The sequence below is a fragment of the Suricata suricatta genome, chromosome 6 (genome assembly GCF_006229205.1).
Source record: "Suricata suricatta isolate VVHF042 chromosome 6, meerkat_22Aug2017_6uvM2_HiC, whole genome shotgun sequence".
Classification (NCBI taxonomy): Eukaryota; Metazoa; Chordata; class Mammalia; order Carnivora; family Herpestidae; genus Suricata; species Suricata suricatta.
In genome coordinates, this window is record NC_043705.1 from 25,899,940 (window position 1) to 25,917,480 (window position 17,541).

Consider the following 17,541-nt stretch of genomic DNA (forward strand, 5'->3'; position numbering starts at 1 on the left):
AATCAAATGAGCCATCCACGTGCCGGAAGAAGCTAAACCTTAAGAAAAGTTAGGTAACTTGCTGATTGACCATAAACTGTGATAAATGTTGGAATTGGGATTCACCATAGGGCTTAAAAGTCTAGGTTTCTCTTAGGGTTGTCGCATCTATCACTGATTTCACGTGAAGATCTTTGAAATCTAGTTCTCTGTTTTTAACCTTAAAATAAGTTTCAGAGCTGCAGTCTGCACTGACGCAGCACTGCTGGCCGCTCAAAACTTGCTTTAATGATTTTAGGAGGCTCTCGCTCCTAACTGCTTACATGGAGAGTCATTTTTTGCCATCTCCTCTGGATATTGTCTCTTAGATTACCCGCCTCCCGCCCCTGCCTAGCTCTGAAATGCGGAATCCCGTTCCTCTGTTGCACCTCCTGTCCCCAACCAGGCCTTCTTCCTTCTAGACAACTCTGGCTGTATGCTAGAGGTGGCTCCACCTCTTCCAGGATCCAGTTTAGGGAGGTAGTTTGCCCTGCCGGTGGGTTAAATCCAAGCCAGAAACAAAAACTTCCCGCCGCCCAGAGTTCACAGGACTTAGGGTTAGGGTTACCAGATGTAGCAAATAAAACTACAGTACCCAGTTCCATTTGAAAACCGATATGTTTTTTGGAGTGAAAAACTATTCGTTGTTTCTGTGAAATTCAGATTTAACTGGGCATCCTGTATTTTACCTGGTAACGGTAGGTAGGGTAGCAGGGGTAAGGCAGGAGATTCGGGGAACTGGAAGGAAGAGGCTTCTGGGCCTTTTCGGGGAATTAAAAGCCACACGGGGCGGGGGGGTACTCTGTGCTGCTGGAGGCCAGATCGGCTCACGAGCTAACAGAGACGGCCGCAGGCTTCTGTTGGAACCCTGTCCAGGACTTGGGGATCAGTAAAGTTCGAGGTGACCTGAGATGTCCGGCTCATGGACAGCCAACCGCGAGTCCCACCTTACAGGTCCGAACCACAACCCAGAGTCATGCCGCCCGACTTCAAGATGGCGTCCACGACGACTGCCAGTTGCCAAGATGGCGGCGCGGGATCGCGCTCGCGCTCGCGCTCCCGGCTCCCCTCCCCCAGGCTTCTCGGGGGTTGGGAGCGCAACGAGCAGAGCAGTGCGCCGGTTGCCCAGCGGCCTGGGTGGTGGTCCCAGCAGCCGCCCGCCCCCCGCCATGCGGCTCGTCGGCTTGTGGCAGCTTCTGCTGTGGGTGCTGGGGCCTGCTGCCTGCGGCCTGGAGGGTGAGTGCGGGCTGGGAGCGGCAGGCGGCTGCGAGTGAAGTGAGCGGGCGCGGTGGAGGTCTTTCCGGGTGACGCTCTTGCACCTCCGCGGGGACCCACTCCCGCGTGGTCGTGACCTTTTACGCCGGTGGTCTCGTCTCCGGGTCCAGGCTGGCGGGGAGCCCGTTCTGGCCCCCGCAGCAGGCGTCAGTCAGGCCGGAGTGACCGTGTGTTAGCACTTACTGAGGCATAGCCTTTATTATGAATGATAAAAATCCTAACGAATAGCCGCCATTTATGGTGCCCTTCCTAGGAGGCGGAACTGTGTCTTGTCTCAGGTGGTCCTCGCACCTGCCCCAGGAAGTGGGCTTCAAGGGAACCTCCGCGCTATGGGTGGAGACGCCTGAGTTTGCAATTCGGGTAATGGCAGAGCTTGTCGTTCTGCCTGAAGAGTCCACGCTTTCCTTTGCACCCTGATGGATCGCTTTTCTTTTAAATTTTTAAATAAAAAACATTTTTAAATGTTTATTTATTTTGAAAGAGAGAGGGCAAGCAGAGGAGAGGGAGAGAGAGAAGGGAGAAAGAGAAGCCCAAGCAGATTCTGTGCTGTCATCGGGGAGCCCTACCTGGGGCTCCATCTCACATGCCACAAGATCACGACCTGAGTGTAGGTCAGGAGTGGGGGCTTAAATGCCCGAGCCCACCCATGTGTCTCTGGATCACTTTTTATTTTATTTTTTTAAATTTTTTTTATGTCTTTTATTTATTTTTGAGAGACAGAGAGAGACAGCGCGAGCAGGGGAGGGTCAGAGAGAGAGGGAGACACAGAATCCGAAGCAGGCTCCAGGCTCCGAGCTAGCTGTCAGCACAGAGCCCGACGCGGGGCTCGAACCCACGAACTGTGAGATCATGACCTGAGCCGAAGCCGGCTGCTCAACCAACTGAGCCACCCAGGCGCCCCTCTGGATCACTTTTTAAAGAAGGCTGTTCTTGCTCAGGTGTCAGTGTGACGGACAGATGAGAAAACTACAGGAGACTTTCAGGGTGACCTGCTGCCTGTGGTGTCATGCTCTCACAGCTGTCTTGGGTTGGGAGGCAGCCACCTTGGAGGCCTCTCACCATTCCTTACTTCTATTAAAGTCCAGACACTTTGGCCTTGACTGTAATTTGCTATAGGAGTAGGCAGGTCTTTCCTTTTCTGGGTTAGGGTGTCCTGGAAGGCTGCAGGGTAGCTGGGTATCAGGGAGAAGAGTGAATAGTAGTAGCACAACTATTATTAATGAAAGCACTGGTTATGTGCCAGGTGCTGTGCTTAATGCTTTGTGAGTATCATCTATTTAATCTTCACATGCTTATGAAGTAGTGGTTGCTGTGGTCCCCATTTTTCAAATGAGGAAACTGAGACTCGGCATCACTAAGTCTTTTGTTAAGGTCTCCGACATCTGGAAGTGGAAGAACCATGTTTCAGGCCCATGTCTGCTCACCTCATGGTCACACCTCTGTATTACACCTCCCTGTCACAGCACTTGACCACCAGCTTCAGAGAGGAGACAGCATGTGCTGGATAACTTTTGTTTGTTTCCCAGATCATTCGCTAGCCTTCTCTACCCTTTCCTGTGTCCGAGTGGCTGTCCTGTATGGCATAAAAACTGGCTCTCTTGCCTTCTGGCTTCTTGTGGGTTGGAATGAGGGGAGAGTGAGGTCAGGATATTGGTTCTTTCAGCTCCCTCCTCCAGGGATTATCAGCGGTTGGTTTTGTCCTTCCATGGGAAGTCATAGCTTCTAGAAGGCTAAGCTCACTGTTTCGAGGTTCTGTGACTGTTTCTGTTGCCGAACTCTTAGGGTCTGTGGGTGGTATCTGGCTCCCTCTTTGCTCTTACTGGCCCTGGAATTCCTTACCATTGCTTTCGGTTTCTTCACACCCAGCCCATATGTTGGTGGCCCCTTTACTGATCTTAGATTGCCCAAGTTGAGGGTGCTCTCTGCACAGGGGACTTAGTGTTAAAGTCAGTGGGAGCCCGCCTGGCAGGCAGGGTCACGTGCTCTGGGAGCCTGCTTGGGATTCTCCCTCTCTGCGCCTCCCTCACTTGCGCTCTTCTCTGTTTCTCTCAAAATAAGTAATAAACTTAAAAAAAAAAAATCACCTGAAGAATGAGTCAGATTAGCCAGACAGAGAGTGAGTAGAGGGCTTTCCTGGCAGGGATAAAGCCCTGGAGACAAGTAGGTGGAGGAGATCATGAGTGCACAGGGACCAGAAATGTCTGGTGATGCTGTTGAGAGTGTGGACAGAGGTCATTTCACATGGTGCCTGGGTATCACTGCTCTGGACTGTAGACTCAGTCATAGGGGCAAGGGGAAGCCACTCAAAGGGTTTTAGTGACATGATTAGATTTGCCTTTAGATTTCAGTTCCTCTTAGGTTGCTCTGAGGAGCAGGGTCTGGAGAGGGAAGAGAGGGCCAACCATGGAGCCCAGCTGGGTGGTAACAGCAATTGTCCACGTAAGAAATGGCTGTGGGCTGGCCTGAGGGGTGTGAGTGGGGATGAAACTCCAGAATGCAGTTAGCAGAGGAATTAATAGAAGTTAGTTTTGGCACCTTTCCATCTCTTTGAGTTGTAAACATCAGTCGTCATCATCATCATCATCATCATCATCATCATCATCACTGCAGCCATTTATGGGTTGCTTACCATGTGCCAGGGACTACATACATCTTTTCTCATTTACTCAGCACGTAGCCCTGTAAATTTCTCCATTTCAGTGGTATTTTCTCCATTTTTAAATGAGCACGGTATTTCTTATAGAAAGAATGGATTTCTGACCCTCGAACCCCTGGCAGTTTCTGGTCCTTTCCCATGTGGCTCCCTAGAAACCATTGTGAAAAACTTGGGGCTGGTTCAGAGTCTTCTGAACAAAACTGGAAGGGAGTGAGGCTCCCTGGCAGCTTTGGTGTGGTGCCCCTGCCCTTGTTCTCCAAACATCTTCCTTTCTGCCAATATGCAGTAATTTTCACCTTTGCATGGCTCGAATCGTAATCAGCTTGTTGAGGTTAAGGAGCAGTCTCTTTTAATTCTCTCTCCCTCTCTCTCTGCCCACCCGCAATAAAGAAATAAACTTAAAAGAAGCAGTGTGTTTTATTTATTTTTAATTTTTATTTATTTGAGGGAGAGAGAGAGGGCACAAGCAGGGGAGGAGTAGAGAGAGAAAAAGACCGAGGATCAGAAGCAGGCTCTATGCTGACAACAGAAAACCCGATGTAGGGCTTGAACTCAAGAACTGTGAGATCATGCATGACCTGAGTTGAAGTCAGACACTCAACTGACTGAGCCACCCAGGTGCCCCTGCGCCCCAGTATTTTTGTGTACTCTCCCCAGTTCTCCGTGAATTGTGAGGTTTTCCAGCCTAGCTGGTGGGAACAGGCACTTTCCTCAACTCCATGCGAGGGTTGGGTCCTGTTACTTGTAATCCTTTTGAGTGGTTCTTTCCCCAGGTTACTCACATTCAAATGTTGGCTAGTGTCCTTGAGGGGGGATCTCCCTGCAGGTCTCTGGAATCCTCTCTCTGCAGCTTGCCCATCTCCACTATTCTGTCCCACAAACTCTAACTTCCTTGGTCCCTCTGAACCCTCAGTACTGTATCCTCAACTGGAGGAGTCTCCTGACCGCCTGCTTCCCCTCCCTCTGCGGTGGCAGGAACTCCCTCCAGTGGTAAGCTGGAGCATTTGTCGGGCTGGCCTTATTTCTCCTCCTCTTTTTCAGTGATCCCTGTCCTTGATTGCCTGCTCACCTGTCTCCTGAAACTCCTTGAGTTTTGGCCCTTTTTGGGTTGTTTGAGTAAGGAGGGTAAATCTGGTCCCTTTTACCCCACCTTATCCAGAAACAGAATTCTCAGACAATTAAAAAATTTTTTTTGTAATGTTTATTTATTTTTGAGAGAGAGAGAGAGAGAGACAGAGCACCAGTGGGGGAGGAGCAGAGAGAGAAGGAGACACAGAATCAGAAGCAGGCTCCAGGCTCTGAGCTGTCAGCACAGAGCCCGCTACGGGACTTGAACTCAGGAACCACAAGATGATGACCTGAGCTGAAGTCAGCCGCTTAACCGACTGAGCCACCCAGGCGCCTCGAAAATGTTTTTAAATTAGTGAATAAATCTACAAATCTCTCTGGGGATATTCTTCCAGACTTTCGTATGTGCATACTTCAGGAAGCTCCCAGACCCCTTCCCACCTTTGAAGCCGGTTGGTTATTCACACTGTGGGGACATGCTTTTGGCCTGGCAGAGCCCATTATATGGCTGGCGGTTTCCCAGCCACATGGTGAGCACATCTGAGTGCAGCTGGGCTCATTGGTTTCCCCTGGTCGGTGCCTGGCACAGAGTCTGACGGCTTGAGTTCACGGGAGCTGGAAGGCAGGAGTCCTTGTTATAGAAGCAAGTGGAGATTGCTCAGTGGATGTATAAGACTGCCCTAGACTTCCCGTACCTGAGCATTCTCCCCGAGCTCTCTCTAATGGCTCTAAAGTGAGAGGAATGTCCCCCTGCTGCTGCTGTCCCTCCACCGAGGGGCCCACCTCCTGGCACTCCTATAGGCAGTAGCCCAGGGCGGGCCTGGAGAATCCACCTCATGCAGTGTTCTAAGGCCCTGCGGCACAACCCTGGGGGCGGGCAACCCTGGGGGTGTCATGGGGGGAGAGGAAGGCCAGGCCCCATCTGGAGTAGCAGCCTGAACATTTCACTCCGTGGCCTGGCTCTGCTGCTTCCCAGCATGTGTGCTTTTGGGCATTCCATACCTCTCTGTGCCTCAGCCTGGTCACCTGTTAGGTGCAGATGGGACCCTTGTGCTGCCCGTCTCACAGAGCTTTTATGAAGGGTGCAAAGGTGCTTTGCGGTAGTAGAATCTTCTGTCAAGGCATTGGTATTTTGTCAGATATTCTCATCAAACAAAGGAAGTTGTTAGTATTTTTATTAGATTTTCCTAACTGGATGACTGCCCTGGAATGTTTTTGCTTATAATCCATAAGGCAAGCAGCAGGTTTTGCATGAAGCTGTGTATGTGTCCACCTTATATTTGGTGTTCATTAAGCTAGTACCTCCTGGTGACCTTCTTCATGATCTGGAGACTAGGGGTGGCCCTCTGATAGTTTCATGGCCAGGTGACCGTTTTTCTCTGTAAGGGAATGTATCTTATTTGAGGAGAACTGTAAATCTTCGGGGGTCATGTGCTCTGGAGCGACATGACCGTGAACATGCTGGCACCTTTTAGTTGCAGAGGAAAGCGGTCACTTGCCTCCGGACGAGCAGCCTGCACCCGCTCTGCAGGCGGGGGCCTCAGCAGGCGAGGAGCAGCCCTGGCGCGGCCCGGTGGACCAGGACAGGTCAGCAGGAGCCGCGGGCGCAGGGCTGTGTCTGGACGTGGATGGCGATCACGTGGTGATGCTGTCCGTGATCCCCGGGGAGGCCGAGGACAAGCTGGGCAGCGAGCCGAGCGGCGGCACGTGCGGGGTCGGAGGGGACAAGGACTCGAGCTGCAGCCTCCGAGAACACCTGTTCTCTCTGGATGGTGCCGGGGCGAGCTTCCCGGACCGGGAAGAGGAGGACTACCCAGAGCCCGAAGTGGCCGACGCTGAGCCCACCCCGCCCGAGGACTCCAATAACACCGAGAGTCTGAAATCCCCCAAGGTGAACTGCGAGGAGAGAAACGTGACCGGGTTGGAGAACCACACACTGAAAATATTAAATATGTCACAGGTAAGAAAGAATGGCTTAGCCCTTTTCTCCTTTTCAGCACATGGATTTTGTGAGTTAATACACTATCAACTTTCAAACGGAGGGACACAGTCTTTATCATTTTGTAAGTGAGGCTGCATTAGTGGAAGTTGACTTTGTTCTCTGTGATGTTTGTAGGGACAGGAGGAGGTATGATTAGTGTCGATTATGCTTTTTAAGTGGCTTAAGCCTTATCACCTTGGGGTGCCCTCACCGCCAAGCCTCGTGATGAAAATCCCGGTGCACAGTTAGGCAGTTGGCATCAGAATCCTGGCAGTTTTCTTCTTCCCTGAGGTCTTTATTAGAGGCAACTTAAAAACACCCAAATTACTAAAATTGTGATTTAGCATTGTTTAGACCAGTGATACCCCTGGGAAGCATGTTCTAGTAATGAAAAGTTTCTTTCCGCCAAAGAATCTGGCTCCAGTGTTTTCTCTGGAGTGAGAGCCGAGACCGTTGTCCCCATCCCAGCCACGCACTTCCAGCCTGTTGCATAAAGGATGGTTCCAAAGAGAACACTGGGATAGCGACTGACTGACCGTCTGACCGTTTCCGTAAGGTTGTTAAGCCAGACAGCAAGAGGTCAGAGATGAAACCCTAGCTCCGTAAGGCGTGGCTGCTTATTTTAGATGAGGATGTGTGGTACACTGAGCATGCGTAGCCCCTCCCAAGTGCAGGAATCCGCGCTGGCGTCACTGCCTCCCCTCGGCACTCTGCGGGACTGTTTCTTGGGTGGCACGCACGTGGCCAGGAGAGCGCACTCCAGCAGTCAGAGTGGGCATGGCGGCAGGGATGGTGCACCCTTGAATTGAAGTATCCTTTGGCCAAACACGTTGATCCGACTGTGTAGTACAGACTTGCAGCTGCTGAGATGATGGTTAAGATGACATTGCTTTAACTGTGCCATTAGATTGTGTGAGAGGCACAGGTCAGAGGCTGGGACAGTGGCCTATGCCCTGGGACTACTTAGTATTTGAATTGATGAGTTATGAAAAATGCTAAAATTGCTCTCTAGTAGTATCAAGAAGGCTTACAGGAGAGTGTATAATTTGTCATTTCGTAATACTTTTCTGCTAATTCATGAATTCATATGGTTCAAGGCCCAAAAGGTTCTTAAGGGGATGCGGGACAGTCTCCCTCGGGTGGGTGTCCCTCCTCCTCTCCTTGGAGGCAGCGGTGTTTCCAGTTTCTCGGACATCCCTCTGGAAAAAGGTACATGCACATTGACTGCTGACATTGACACTTGTTTCTTTTACCACAGGACCTTATGGATTTTCTAAACCCAAACGGTAGTGACTGCACCCTAGTCCTGTTTTACACCCCATGGTGCCGATTTTCTGCCAGTTTGGCCCCTCATTTTAATTCTCTGCCCCGGGCATTTCCAGCTCTTCATTTTTTGGCACTGGACGCATCTCAGCACAGCAGGTACATTCCCTCGGTAGAGTTTAAGTGTCATCCTTCCAGATGAGGATCGTGGTTATTTGGAGGTCGTCATCGGTTAAGTTAGACTTAAGTTAGATGCAGAGCAGATAGGTGTGGAGTAGTGGGAGGGATAGACCGGGGTGAGTGGTGAGGATTGTCAGACTCCTCAGGGAGCTGATGCCTCCCTTTTGGGAGGCTCCTTAAGAGGAGGGGCTATTCTCTGCATGGTGGAATTTAAAGTGGTTCCCTTTGATGGCAGGGGAGTGGCCAGAGGATTATATAGGGTCTTGGCCAGGCTGAATTAGCAAAATTAGTGTCACAAATGTGAGCCTCTTGAGACTCAAGCCCAGTTGAGGTTTCCACCCCTGATAGCCTGACTCAGCACCCTGCGAAGGATTTATTTCTTTACTTTTTTTTATTTGTTTCTTTCCTTTCTTTCCCTCTCCCTTTCTTTCCTCTTGTTTGCATTGATTCTTACATGCATGTTTCTTAGTGAATAGTCAGTAAATTAATGTAATGAATTAATGTAGCCCTTTAACATGAAATTTACTTTTGTTTTATGTTCTGTGGGCTTTTGTCTTTTTTAGATATTCAGTGAGGGAAGTAATAAAGAGCTTTGTTCAGATGTCCTGTATTTCTCCCAAGTGCTCATAGGTTGTCCAGTGTGTCCCTCTTCCTCGAAATCACATGCCATTTAGCATGTAGGTCACAGGAGATTCTGTGTGGATCAATTTGGAATGTCTGGAACATGGTCAAGTTGGTAAAAATGAAGTTGAGTGAAACTTTGAGTAAAAATTAAAAAAAAATTTTTTTAACATTTATTTTTGCCAGAGAGAGACATAGTGTGAGCAGGGGAGGGACCGAGAGAGACAGGGAGACACAGAATCCAAAGCAGGCTCCAGGCTCGACACGGGGCTTGAACTTAGGGACGGTGAGATCATGACCTGAGCCAGATCATGATCAGATGCCTACCCGAGTGAGCTACCCAGGCTCCCCTCGAGTAAAAATTTTGAGTGAAAATTTGCCCTCCACTGAGCTTCACTGAGGGTAATGTAACTGTCAGTGTTGCGCTTAAATTATTTAGGAAGAAGGACATTGCAGTAAATTTGTGATTTTCACAAGGGCTTCAGGGAAATATCTACATGGATATGTAGGGGACAGACTGGTACGAAGGACAGTCTAGGTTAGTGTCGACTTTGACTGGGCCTTCCCCTGCCCCCAAGCTGGCAGGGCTGGCTCCCAGCAGCAGCTTAGTATTCTGGGTTTGGGTCTCACCCCCACTCTCCCCCTATTCCCTGCAGGCTTTATCATCTGCTTAGTTCCTCCATCTTCATGCATCCTTCTCAGGGCCTGCTATGGTGCCTTAATCATGGAGAGTAGGGGATACTCGTTCTTGTTTTATGGCCTTGGACGTGTGTTCACCTCATATGTTAATATTTGAGTTACAGCATGTTTACAAAAGAGGAAATCCTGAGTACCCAATACTATCGTTTTACAAACGGGAAACTGAGGCTTCAAGAGATTACATAGCCTGCCCAGAGTTCACACAGCTGGTTCACTGGCAGAATGGAGGCTTCAATCGGAGTGTTTTGACTCCCGAGCTTAAATCTATACCCTATATTATGTAAAGGTGAAACAGTACCACTTGGGTCGTATTACATCCTGCCCCAATTGTGCACTTCCTGGTGTGTCTGCTAGATCACAGATTCCCTGGTGCAGACTTACCAAACTGATTGCTTATAAGTTGACTCTTGTATGAGGGATAGAGCTGGAGAGTTTGAAATTTCTTCTGTCAGATAAATTGACACAGTGTGCTTTGTTCATGAATTAGAATTTTCTAGTCTGCTCTCTTTTGGCAGTTGGTAATTTAAATAGTGGAGTAAGTGGGACCGTCTGGCTGGCTCAGTCACTAGAGCATGCAACTCTTGATCTTGGGGTTGTGATTTGGAGCCCATTGTTGGGTGTAAAGTTTCCTTAAAAAAAAAAAATTCTGGAAGGGCAGCTGGGTGGCTCAGTCGGTTGTGTCTGACTCTTGATTTTGGCCCAGGTCAGGATCTCCCAGTTCATGGGATCAACCCTGCATCTGGCTCTGTGCTGACAGTGTGGAACCTGCTTGGGATTCTCTCTCTCCCTCCCTCTCTGCCCCTCCTCTGCTCACTTGCTCTCTTATTCTCTCTCAAAATAAATACATAAACTTAAATAACTGTTTCGAGGGTAGTTCCTTATTGTAATAGGAAGCAACCCAGCAGAACAGGAATGCTCCCAACCTCAACCCATAAGGAAAAAGGTCAGAAATAGCTGAAGCATACAGCTTGAATATCAGAAACCTCTATAGGTAGGTCACAGGAAGCTGATCCATTCTCATTTATTGCTCTCCATTCTGATAAGGTAATTTTGTGAGAAAACCTGCTGTTAATTCAGGTTTTCTGACTGACTTCTTTGTCTCATAGCCTTTCTACCAGGTTTGGCACCGTAGCTGTTCCTAACATCTTGTTATTTCAAGGAGCTAAACCGATGGCTAGATTTAATCATACAGACCGAACACTGGAAACACTGAAAGTCTTCATTTTTAACCAGACAGGTATGTAGAAAGAATATGCTGTAGAAAGGATTTTATTGCTGAGGGTGTATCCTTCTGTGGGTTCCTATCTGCTCTTAAGTGAAGGATTTAAGATTGGCTTTGTAAACCTTTTCTAATGAACTGCTGTGGTTCTGTTTAAAGTCCCTCATTCAGGGGCATCCAGGTGGCTTGGTTGATTAAGCATCTGACTCTTGGTTTTGGCTTAGGTCATGGTCGCACAAGTCATGGGATCAAGTCCCCCGTCGACAGCACAGAGCCCGCTTGGGATTGTCTGTCTGTGCTCCCCTCCCTTCACCACTGCCCCCCCATGCCCTGCTCATACATTCTCTCTCAAATAAATTAAAAAAAAAAGTCTCAATCATTGTGGCAAGTTGAACATGAATAGGTAATTTTAATGAGCACCGAAACCTTTTAAAAAACAGCTTTATTGATCTATAATTCACATACCATACAACTGTAGATAACTTTTTAGATACATTTTTCCTTTAATTATAATATTTACACAAAAATGTGCATGAGTCATTGGTGTGGTGCATGATGAATTTTCACAAAATGAATACCTTGGTAACGGGGACTCAGATCTACAGAGAACATTACCAGCCTCCCTCAGCACTGCTGGCCCTGCCCGCTAGGAGAGCAGCCACCTTGACTCCTGACGCCATGGACTAGTGTTACCTGTTTCTGAACTTTATATTAATGGAGACTCACAGTATGGAATCTTTCTTTTTTTTTTTAATGTTTATTTTTGAGGGAGTGAATGAGCACGAATCAGGGAGGGGCAGAGAGAGAGGGAGACAGAGGATCTGAATCATGCTCTGTGCACTGTTAGCGCAGAGCCTGATGCGGTGCTTGAACTCGTGAACTGAGGGATCGTGACCTGAGTTGAAGCTGGACGCTTAGCCAGCGGAGCCACCCGAGCCACCCAGGTGCCCCATATGGATTCGTGTCTGGCTTATTTCAGTCACCGTTAGGTTTGTGGGATTCATTGGCGTCACTGCAGATGGTTGTATTCTCTTCCTTTGTGTGCCGTGTGGTGTTCCATTTATTCGCCCATTTGCAGATGTTATTTTAATTCCTTAATACTTGCCAAAACATATGACCTTATTTTTTATTGTGTAGAAGTTTGACTCTATTATGAAGAAATTTTCTTCTTTGGAAACGTTTTCTCCTCAGAAGTTTTAATGCCTTAATTATGGGCATCACGCTTCTTCTGGAAGTAACTTCACTGGGAATAAAAATAAGTTATATTATCCATGTATGTATATATGGATAAGTTATATATATCCACATATATTAAGTTGCATCTAATTATATCTAATACTAAAGAACAGAAAGCTCATTTTCCTCATAGGAGTTAAAGGCTTGTTATCAGACAGTTAGCTATTCAGGTCTTGCAGTACCAGACCGCTGGTTGTCAATCAGACTGATGTGGAGAGAGGGAGCTGTTTTGCCCAGTGCTCTAAGAAAACCTAGAACTCAAATCAAATCGCCGGGTCACAGCATCTTTGGTAATCATTGATCTCAGTGGCGGGTAATTCTAACAATTTTTTCAGTAAATTATTTAAAAGCTTTTTGAATTTAGCATTCCTGAACCTGTGAGAACATTCTGTAGGCCCGAGAATGGCTTTACCAGATACTTGTTGAATTTTGGTCTCAAAAAAGAAAATACAACTCTTAAAATGCACTAAGACCCTTCTGAAGAGTTCACAGTAATTCGCGTTAGTTTAGGCTTTGAACTGCTGAATGGGTTCCTGTTTCTTTGATGTGGTGGGAGAAAGGCAAGTTACAAATTATACCAACAGGCTAAATGAAACCTATCCCAGATATACTAGCGGTAATGTTTATTTTAAGACTGCATATCTTTTTGCATGCCATGCACAATACTTCAGAAAGATCTATAGCAGGTGTGTTTTCTATCTGATTTGAAACAGCTGATTTCTCTTTCAGGCATAGAAGCCAAGAAAAATGTGGTGGTAACTCAAGCTGACCAAATAGGCCCTCTTCCCAGCACTTTGATAAAAAGTGTGGACTGGCTGCTTGTATTTTCCTTATTCTTTTTAATTAGTTTTATTATGTATGCTACCATTCGAACTGAGAGCATTCGGTGGCTGATTCCAGGACAAGAGCAGGAGCATGCGGAGTAGCGACAGACTAAAAGGAGAAGTCGGAATGAGGAATTTCAGAAATTAATGCTCTACTTTCATACATTTTCTCCCGTGAAGAAACAACTTTCTCTCCTACAATTTCAGGCAGATTAAAAGAATCATGCATTTGTTGAACTGTGAAACGTGTTTAAAAAATTATAAATTGGTGTCTTAATACTGCAATAAGCAAATGCAAAAATATTCAATAGAACTCACCCTTGTTGTTTTCAGTAATCCAATATTTTAGAGAGTAATCCAGTTTGAAATGCAGAGCTGTGTTCAGGTGGTATGGTGAGGAGGATGACAGTATGCTTTAGAGAAGGAAGAAATAGGACTTTAACATTATAGTTTTAGAAGACTTAAAAAAAATTTTTTTAATGTTTTATTTATTTTTGAGACAGAGAGAGACAGAGCATGAGTGAGGAGGGGCAGAGAGAGAGGGAGACACAGAGTCGGAAGCAGGCTCCAGGTTCTGAGCTGTCAGCACAGAGCCCGATGCGGGGCTCAAACTCACGAATGTGAGATCATGACCTGAGCTGAAGTCGGAGGCTTAACCGACTGAGCCACCCAGACGCCCCAGAAGACTCTTGATTCCTCATATAAATGACTAAGCAGGTTGTTTTCTCTGTCCATTTTGCAATTTTGCTTTCAGTCTGTAAGCAGGAAAGTGTTCTGTTACGAAGAATAACTAGAATTGGTAAATGTGACCTTCTGAGTAAAAGATGAGAAAATAGAAGAGTCAACGACTTTGGTGTTTGTGATCTCTCATTTCACTAAAAGAAAATGAAGTGCTTTAAACTGTTTCTGGATAAGGCAGATGTTAGGAGAAAGTAAATGTTATCATCAAACTAAATCTTATTTATTATTAGTTCTAGGCTAAAGCATAACTCAAATTTTAGTCACAGTCCCCTAATCAGCATGTATTAATTGAACCTTAATATGTTCTTAGCACTATGCTACTTTTAGTGAGAGGCAAAAGAAATATGTGACACTGTTCTTGCCCACAAGTTGATTCTAGTCTAGTTTAGATCACACGTAGAAGAGAGAGAACATGTAACTCATTCCAACTTTTTGGAAAGCTCTTTCTAAAAGGTCCCTTAAATTCAGATATGACGTCTGACGAAATAACGATAAATAATTTTTATACTGTTTACAGTGTTTTAGAGTATTTCATTTTCTAATGCACCCTATAGTCTATAGAAGTGGAACCGTCGCTTAGTCACCTTTCAGAATGTTATGCTGGAGAGGAGTTTATAACTTTATATTGTGGACGACTCTGGCTGGAGTGCTCACTCACAGGAGGGGACACTGGTTCAGAACCGTACCATTATGATTTTCATTTTACAAATGAGCACACCGAGGCATAGAGAGTGAGTAACTTGCCCGCCTAGCTTACACACATGGTAAGTTGATGAAGCGGGGATTTGAACTTTTTTTTTTTTTTTGCATTTATTTATTTTTTGAAAGACAGAGACAGAGAACAGTGGGGGAAGGGCAGAGAGAGAAAGAGCCACAGAATCCAAAGAAGGCTCCAGGCTTTGAGCTGTTAGCACAGAGCCTGAAGCGGGGCTCAAACTCACAAACTGTGATCATGGCCTGAGCCAAAGTCAGATGCTTAACTGACTGAGCCACTCAGGTGTCCCGATTTGAACCTTTACATGTATATGTATGTATACTTAAAAATTTAAGAAAAACTTAGTGATTCCATTTTTTATAGTAACTAACACTCAAGTGTTACTGTGTGTGTTCCAGGTACTATTTTTAGTGCTTCACACACCCTGTTTCGCTTATTGGTACATAGCTCTGTGAGACTGACATTAGTATTAAATTTCCTTATTTTACGTAAGGGCAATAAATGAAGCCTCAGATAATTTCTCTTGGTCAGGCAGCTTCCAGTGGGGGGACCCAGCCTCACATGTACGCATGCTGACTGGAGGAGCCTCTAGGTGGGCTGGGACCTTGCCTTGCCTCTCTGCTATGGCCTTAGGGACCATCATAATGCATTTCCCACGTCTTTCTCCATTGCTTCCCATAGATGCATTTACAAAATAGCAATCACGTAGCACTTTGGTCTTTTGTTTTGCCTAACAAATGACAAATATTTCACTGTTGCCAATAGTTTTCCTAACCATGATTACATTGTCTTTGAGTAGATTCAGCATTACTTACTTTTTTTTTTTAATGGTTGTGTATTGTCTCAATTCCTTAGGGGCACACTCCCAGATTATCAAAGACATAGGCATTTTCATGTCTCTGAAATATGATGGGGTTCTACTCTGGTCTGGGGGGTGAGGAGAGGCTCCTAGGATGACCACCAAGTCCATGGCTTTGCTTCTCATACTTTGCTGAGACAAGCTATCTGGGTTTTCCTTGGAGGGACACTGGAGCAGGGCTGTTCCCTGGAGGGGAGGTTCAGGGGGAGAGAGATCAGTTGGGAAGCACTGGTAGCGAAGGAAAGGGAAGGAGAAGGCAGGGAGGAAGAGCCAAGCGCTGCTAAACCTCTCTCGCCACAGTGTCTTTCAGAACACCGTGCACTGGCACCCATGCCAGGGATGGGGAGGGCAGTGATTCAACGACATGGAAGACAGCAAAGATCATGCTAGTCACCAGGAACAGAAGTCCATACACTTCTGCCCACTGTGTATCAGTTGCCAAGAAAAACACAACACTAGCAGTGGATAAACAGCATTTTTACTCACAGAAGAGACCCAGCCAAGATTAGCTGAAACGGAAGGACATTCTTCACATAAGGTGCTAAGTCCAGAACAGGCTATACGGGCTCTTTATGTTCTAGGCCCAAGGCCCATTCTTACATAGTTGAGTAGAGATAAAGGACTGTGAGGAGACTGCTTTTCCCAAGAGTGTCCACCATACAGGCTGTGCTGAATCTTTGCTAAAGTACTTAAATCCTAACTGGTGACCTACACAAGAAGGCAGGGTACTCCCAGCGGCTACTGGTAGACATCACTTCCCCTGGGTCCTACTGGCATTACTGTTGCTGCTTTTCAGAACTAGACCTGAGGTGCCACAGTTTCCTACCGTGGATTTAGGCAAGGAAAATGATGGGGCTCTCTTGTTACCCCCCCCCCCCCCCCGCCAGTTCATTTTGCAGTTCTCACTTTAATAAGTACTGGAAATGCAACTTGTAATTCCACCCCCAGTCTCTGCCCACCTGAGGCATCAGGCAAAGGAAACTAGTGTCTTAGAAGAATGTCTTGAGACCAGTGGTATTTGATCAGGGTCTGGAGATTCTTCCCCTTTGTGTCACGTGGGCAAAAGCGAAAAAGGTGGGTTGTGGCAAAAGTCTTAATTTTAGCATATTTTAAGGCAAAGAGTATTTTCCAACTCCATATGGGAACTAAAACTAAGAGCAACTGCTAAAATGAACTTAATTGGACTCATATTGCTGAATCCTGTGCAAAACTGATAAATTTGCTTTAGTAAAAAAAGGTACAAGTGAATATACTAAAAGCCAGTTTATTGTACGCTTCAAAGCGTGAATTTTATGATGCATGCCATTACACCTCAAAAAAAAAAGGCAACTGGGGCGACTGGGTGGCTCAGCTGGGTAAGCTTCTGACCCTCGATTTCAGCTCAGGTCATCATTTCAGTTTGTGAGTTTGAGGCTCCCACTGGGCTCCGCCAGCGCAGAGCCTGCTTGAGATAGCTCTCTCCCCCTTTCTCTGCCCCTCCCCCAGGCGCGCGCGCTCTGTCTCAAAATAAATGAACTTAAGAAAGACAATGAAAAAGGAATAAGAATAAAATATTAGCAAATGCACATATGCATAAAAATACCCCCCCCTTTTTTTTTTTTGCCTAAAAACATTTTTAAAAATTACGTAAATTTGTCCACTACATCTCTGGAGTGCCTACTGTGAGCTACTGTTTAGGGAGCGTTAAGAGTCAGGTTCCAGATGGTCCTATCTGGGCCGTCAGAGAGGAGCCAGCGTGCCAAGGCCTCGGCAGCTAGGGAGAAAGACACAACAGAGCTTATGTTCACAGCCGCCGTTCCCTGCCTTACAAGCCCCGTTCGGAACCACTGTGGTTCCTCGCCCTTTAGGCAGGACGGGGAGCGGTTCGCAGGCACCCACCCACAGCTCATCGCCTCGGGTCCCCGCCCGCGACGTTCTGCCGCCGGCGCGGGCTCTTCGCCCCACCGCCCAGGAGGAGCCCGCCACAGGCTATCCGCGAGCGCGGCCAGCCGGGCGGACCCGAGGAGCCGCACCGGAGGCCACACCTGAGCAGCCAGAGCAGCGCAGCACGCAAGCTCGCCGGCCCACTGCTCCGCACGGGAGGGACACGCAGCCCGTGCAAGCACCGAGCTGGAGGCGCGGAGCGGGACCTGAGAGCGCGGGGACCTGCGTGGACCCGCCGCGCCCGCCCGGCGGCTGCCCGCGCC

General features: G+C 47.3%; 1 protein-coding gene across 2 annotated transcripts; it reads left to right on the forward strand.

Moving 5' to 3' along the window:
- The first annotated feature begins 834 nt into the window (after positions 1–834).
- Positions 835–13,285, forward strand: TXNDC15 (thioredoxin domain containing 15). Of its 2 annotated transcripts, none has more exons than XM_029941941.1 (5): positions 835–1,254; positions 6,493–6,977; positions 8,257–8,420; positions 10,868–10,998; positions 12,930–13,073. In XM_029941941.1, exons 1-5 carry the CDS (start codon positions 930–932, stop codon positions 12,983–12,985), a joined length of 1,161 nt encoding a protein of 386 aa, XP_029797801.1. In that variant the 5' UTR covers positions 835–929; the 3' UTR covers positions 12,986–13,073. The 2 variants fall into 2 exon arrangements, with proteins under 2 accessions (XP_029797801.1, XP_029797800.1); XM_029941940.1 differs by having other exon boundaries at positions 845–1,254; positions 12,946–13,285.
- The last annotated feature ends 4,256 nt before the right edge of the window (positions 13,286–17,541 follow it).

Bases quoted from the DNA above. Each gene is read 5' to 3' on its own strand.
- TXNDC15 (XM_029941940.1), top strand. From the start codon at position 930: ATGTCCGGCTCATGGACAGCCAACCGCGAGTCCCACCTTACAGGTCCG. The intron at 6,978-8,256 runs GTAAGAAAGAAT...CTTTTACCACAG, and splicing joins AAATATTAAATATGTCACAG to GACCTTATGGATTTTCTAAA. The intron at 8,421-10,867 runs GTACATTCCCTC...TTTGTCTCATAG, and splicing joins GACGCATCTCAGCACAGCAG to CCTTTCTACCAGGTTTGGCA.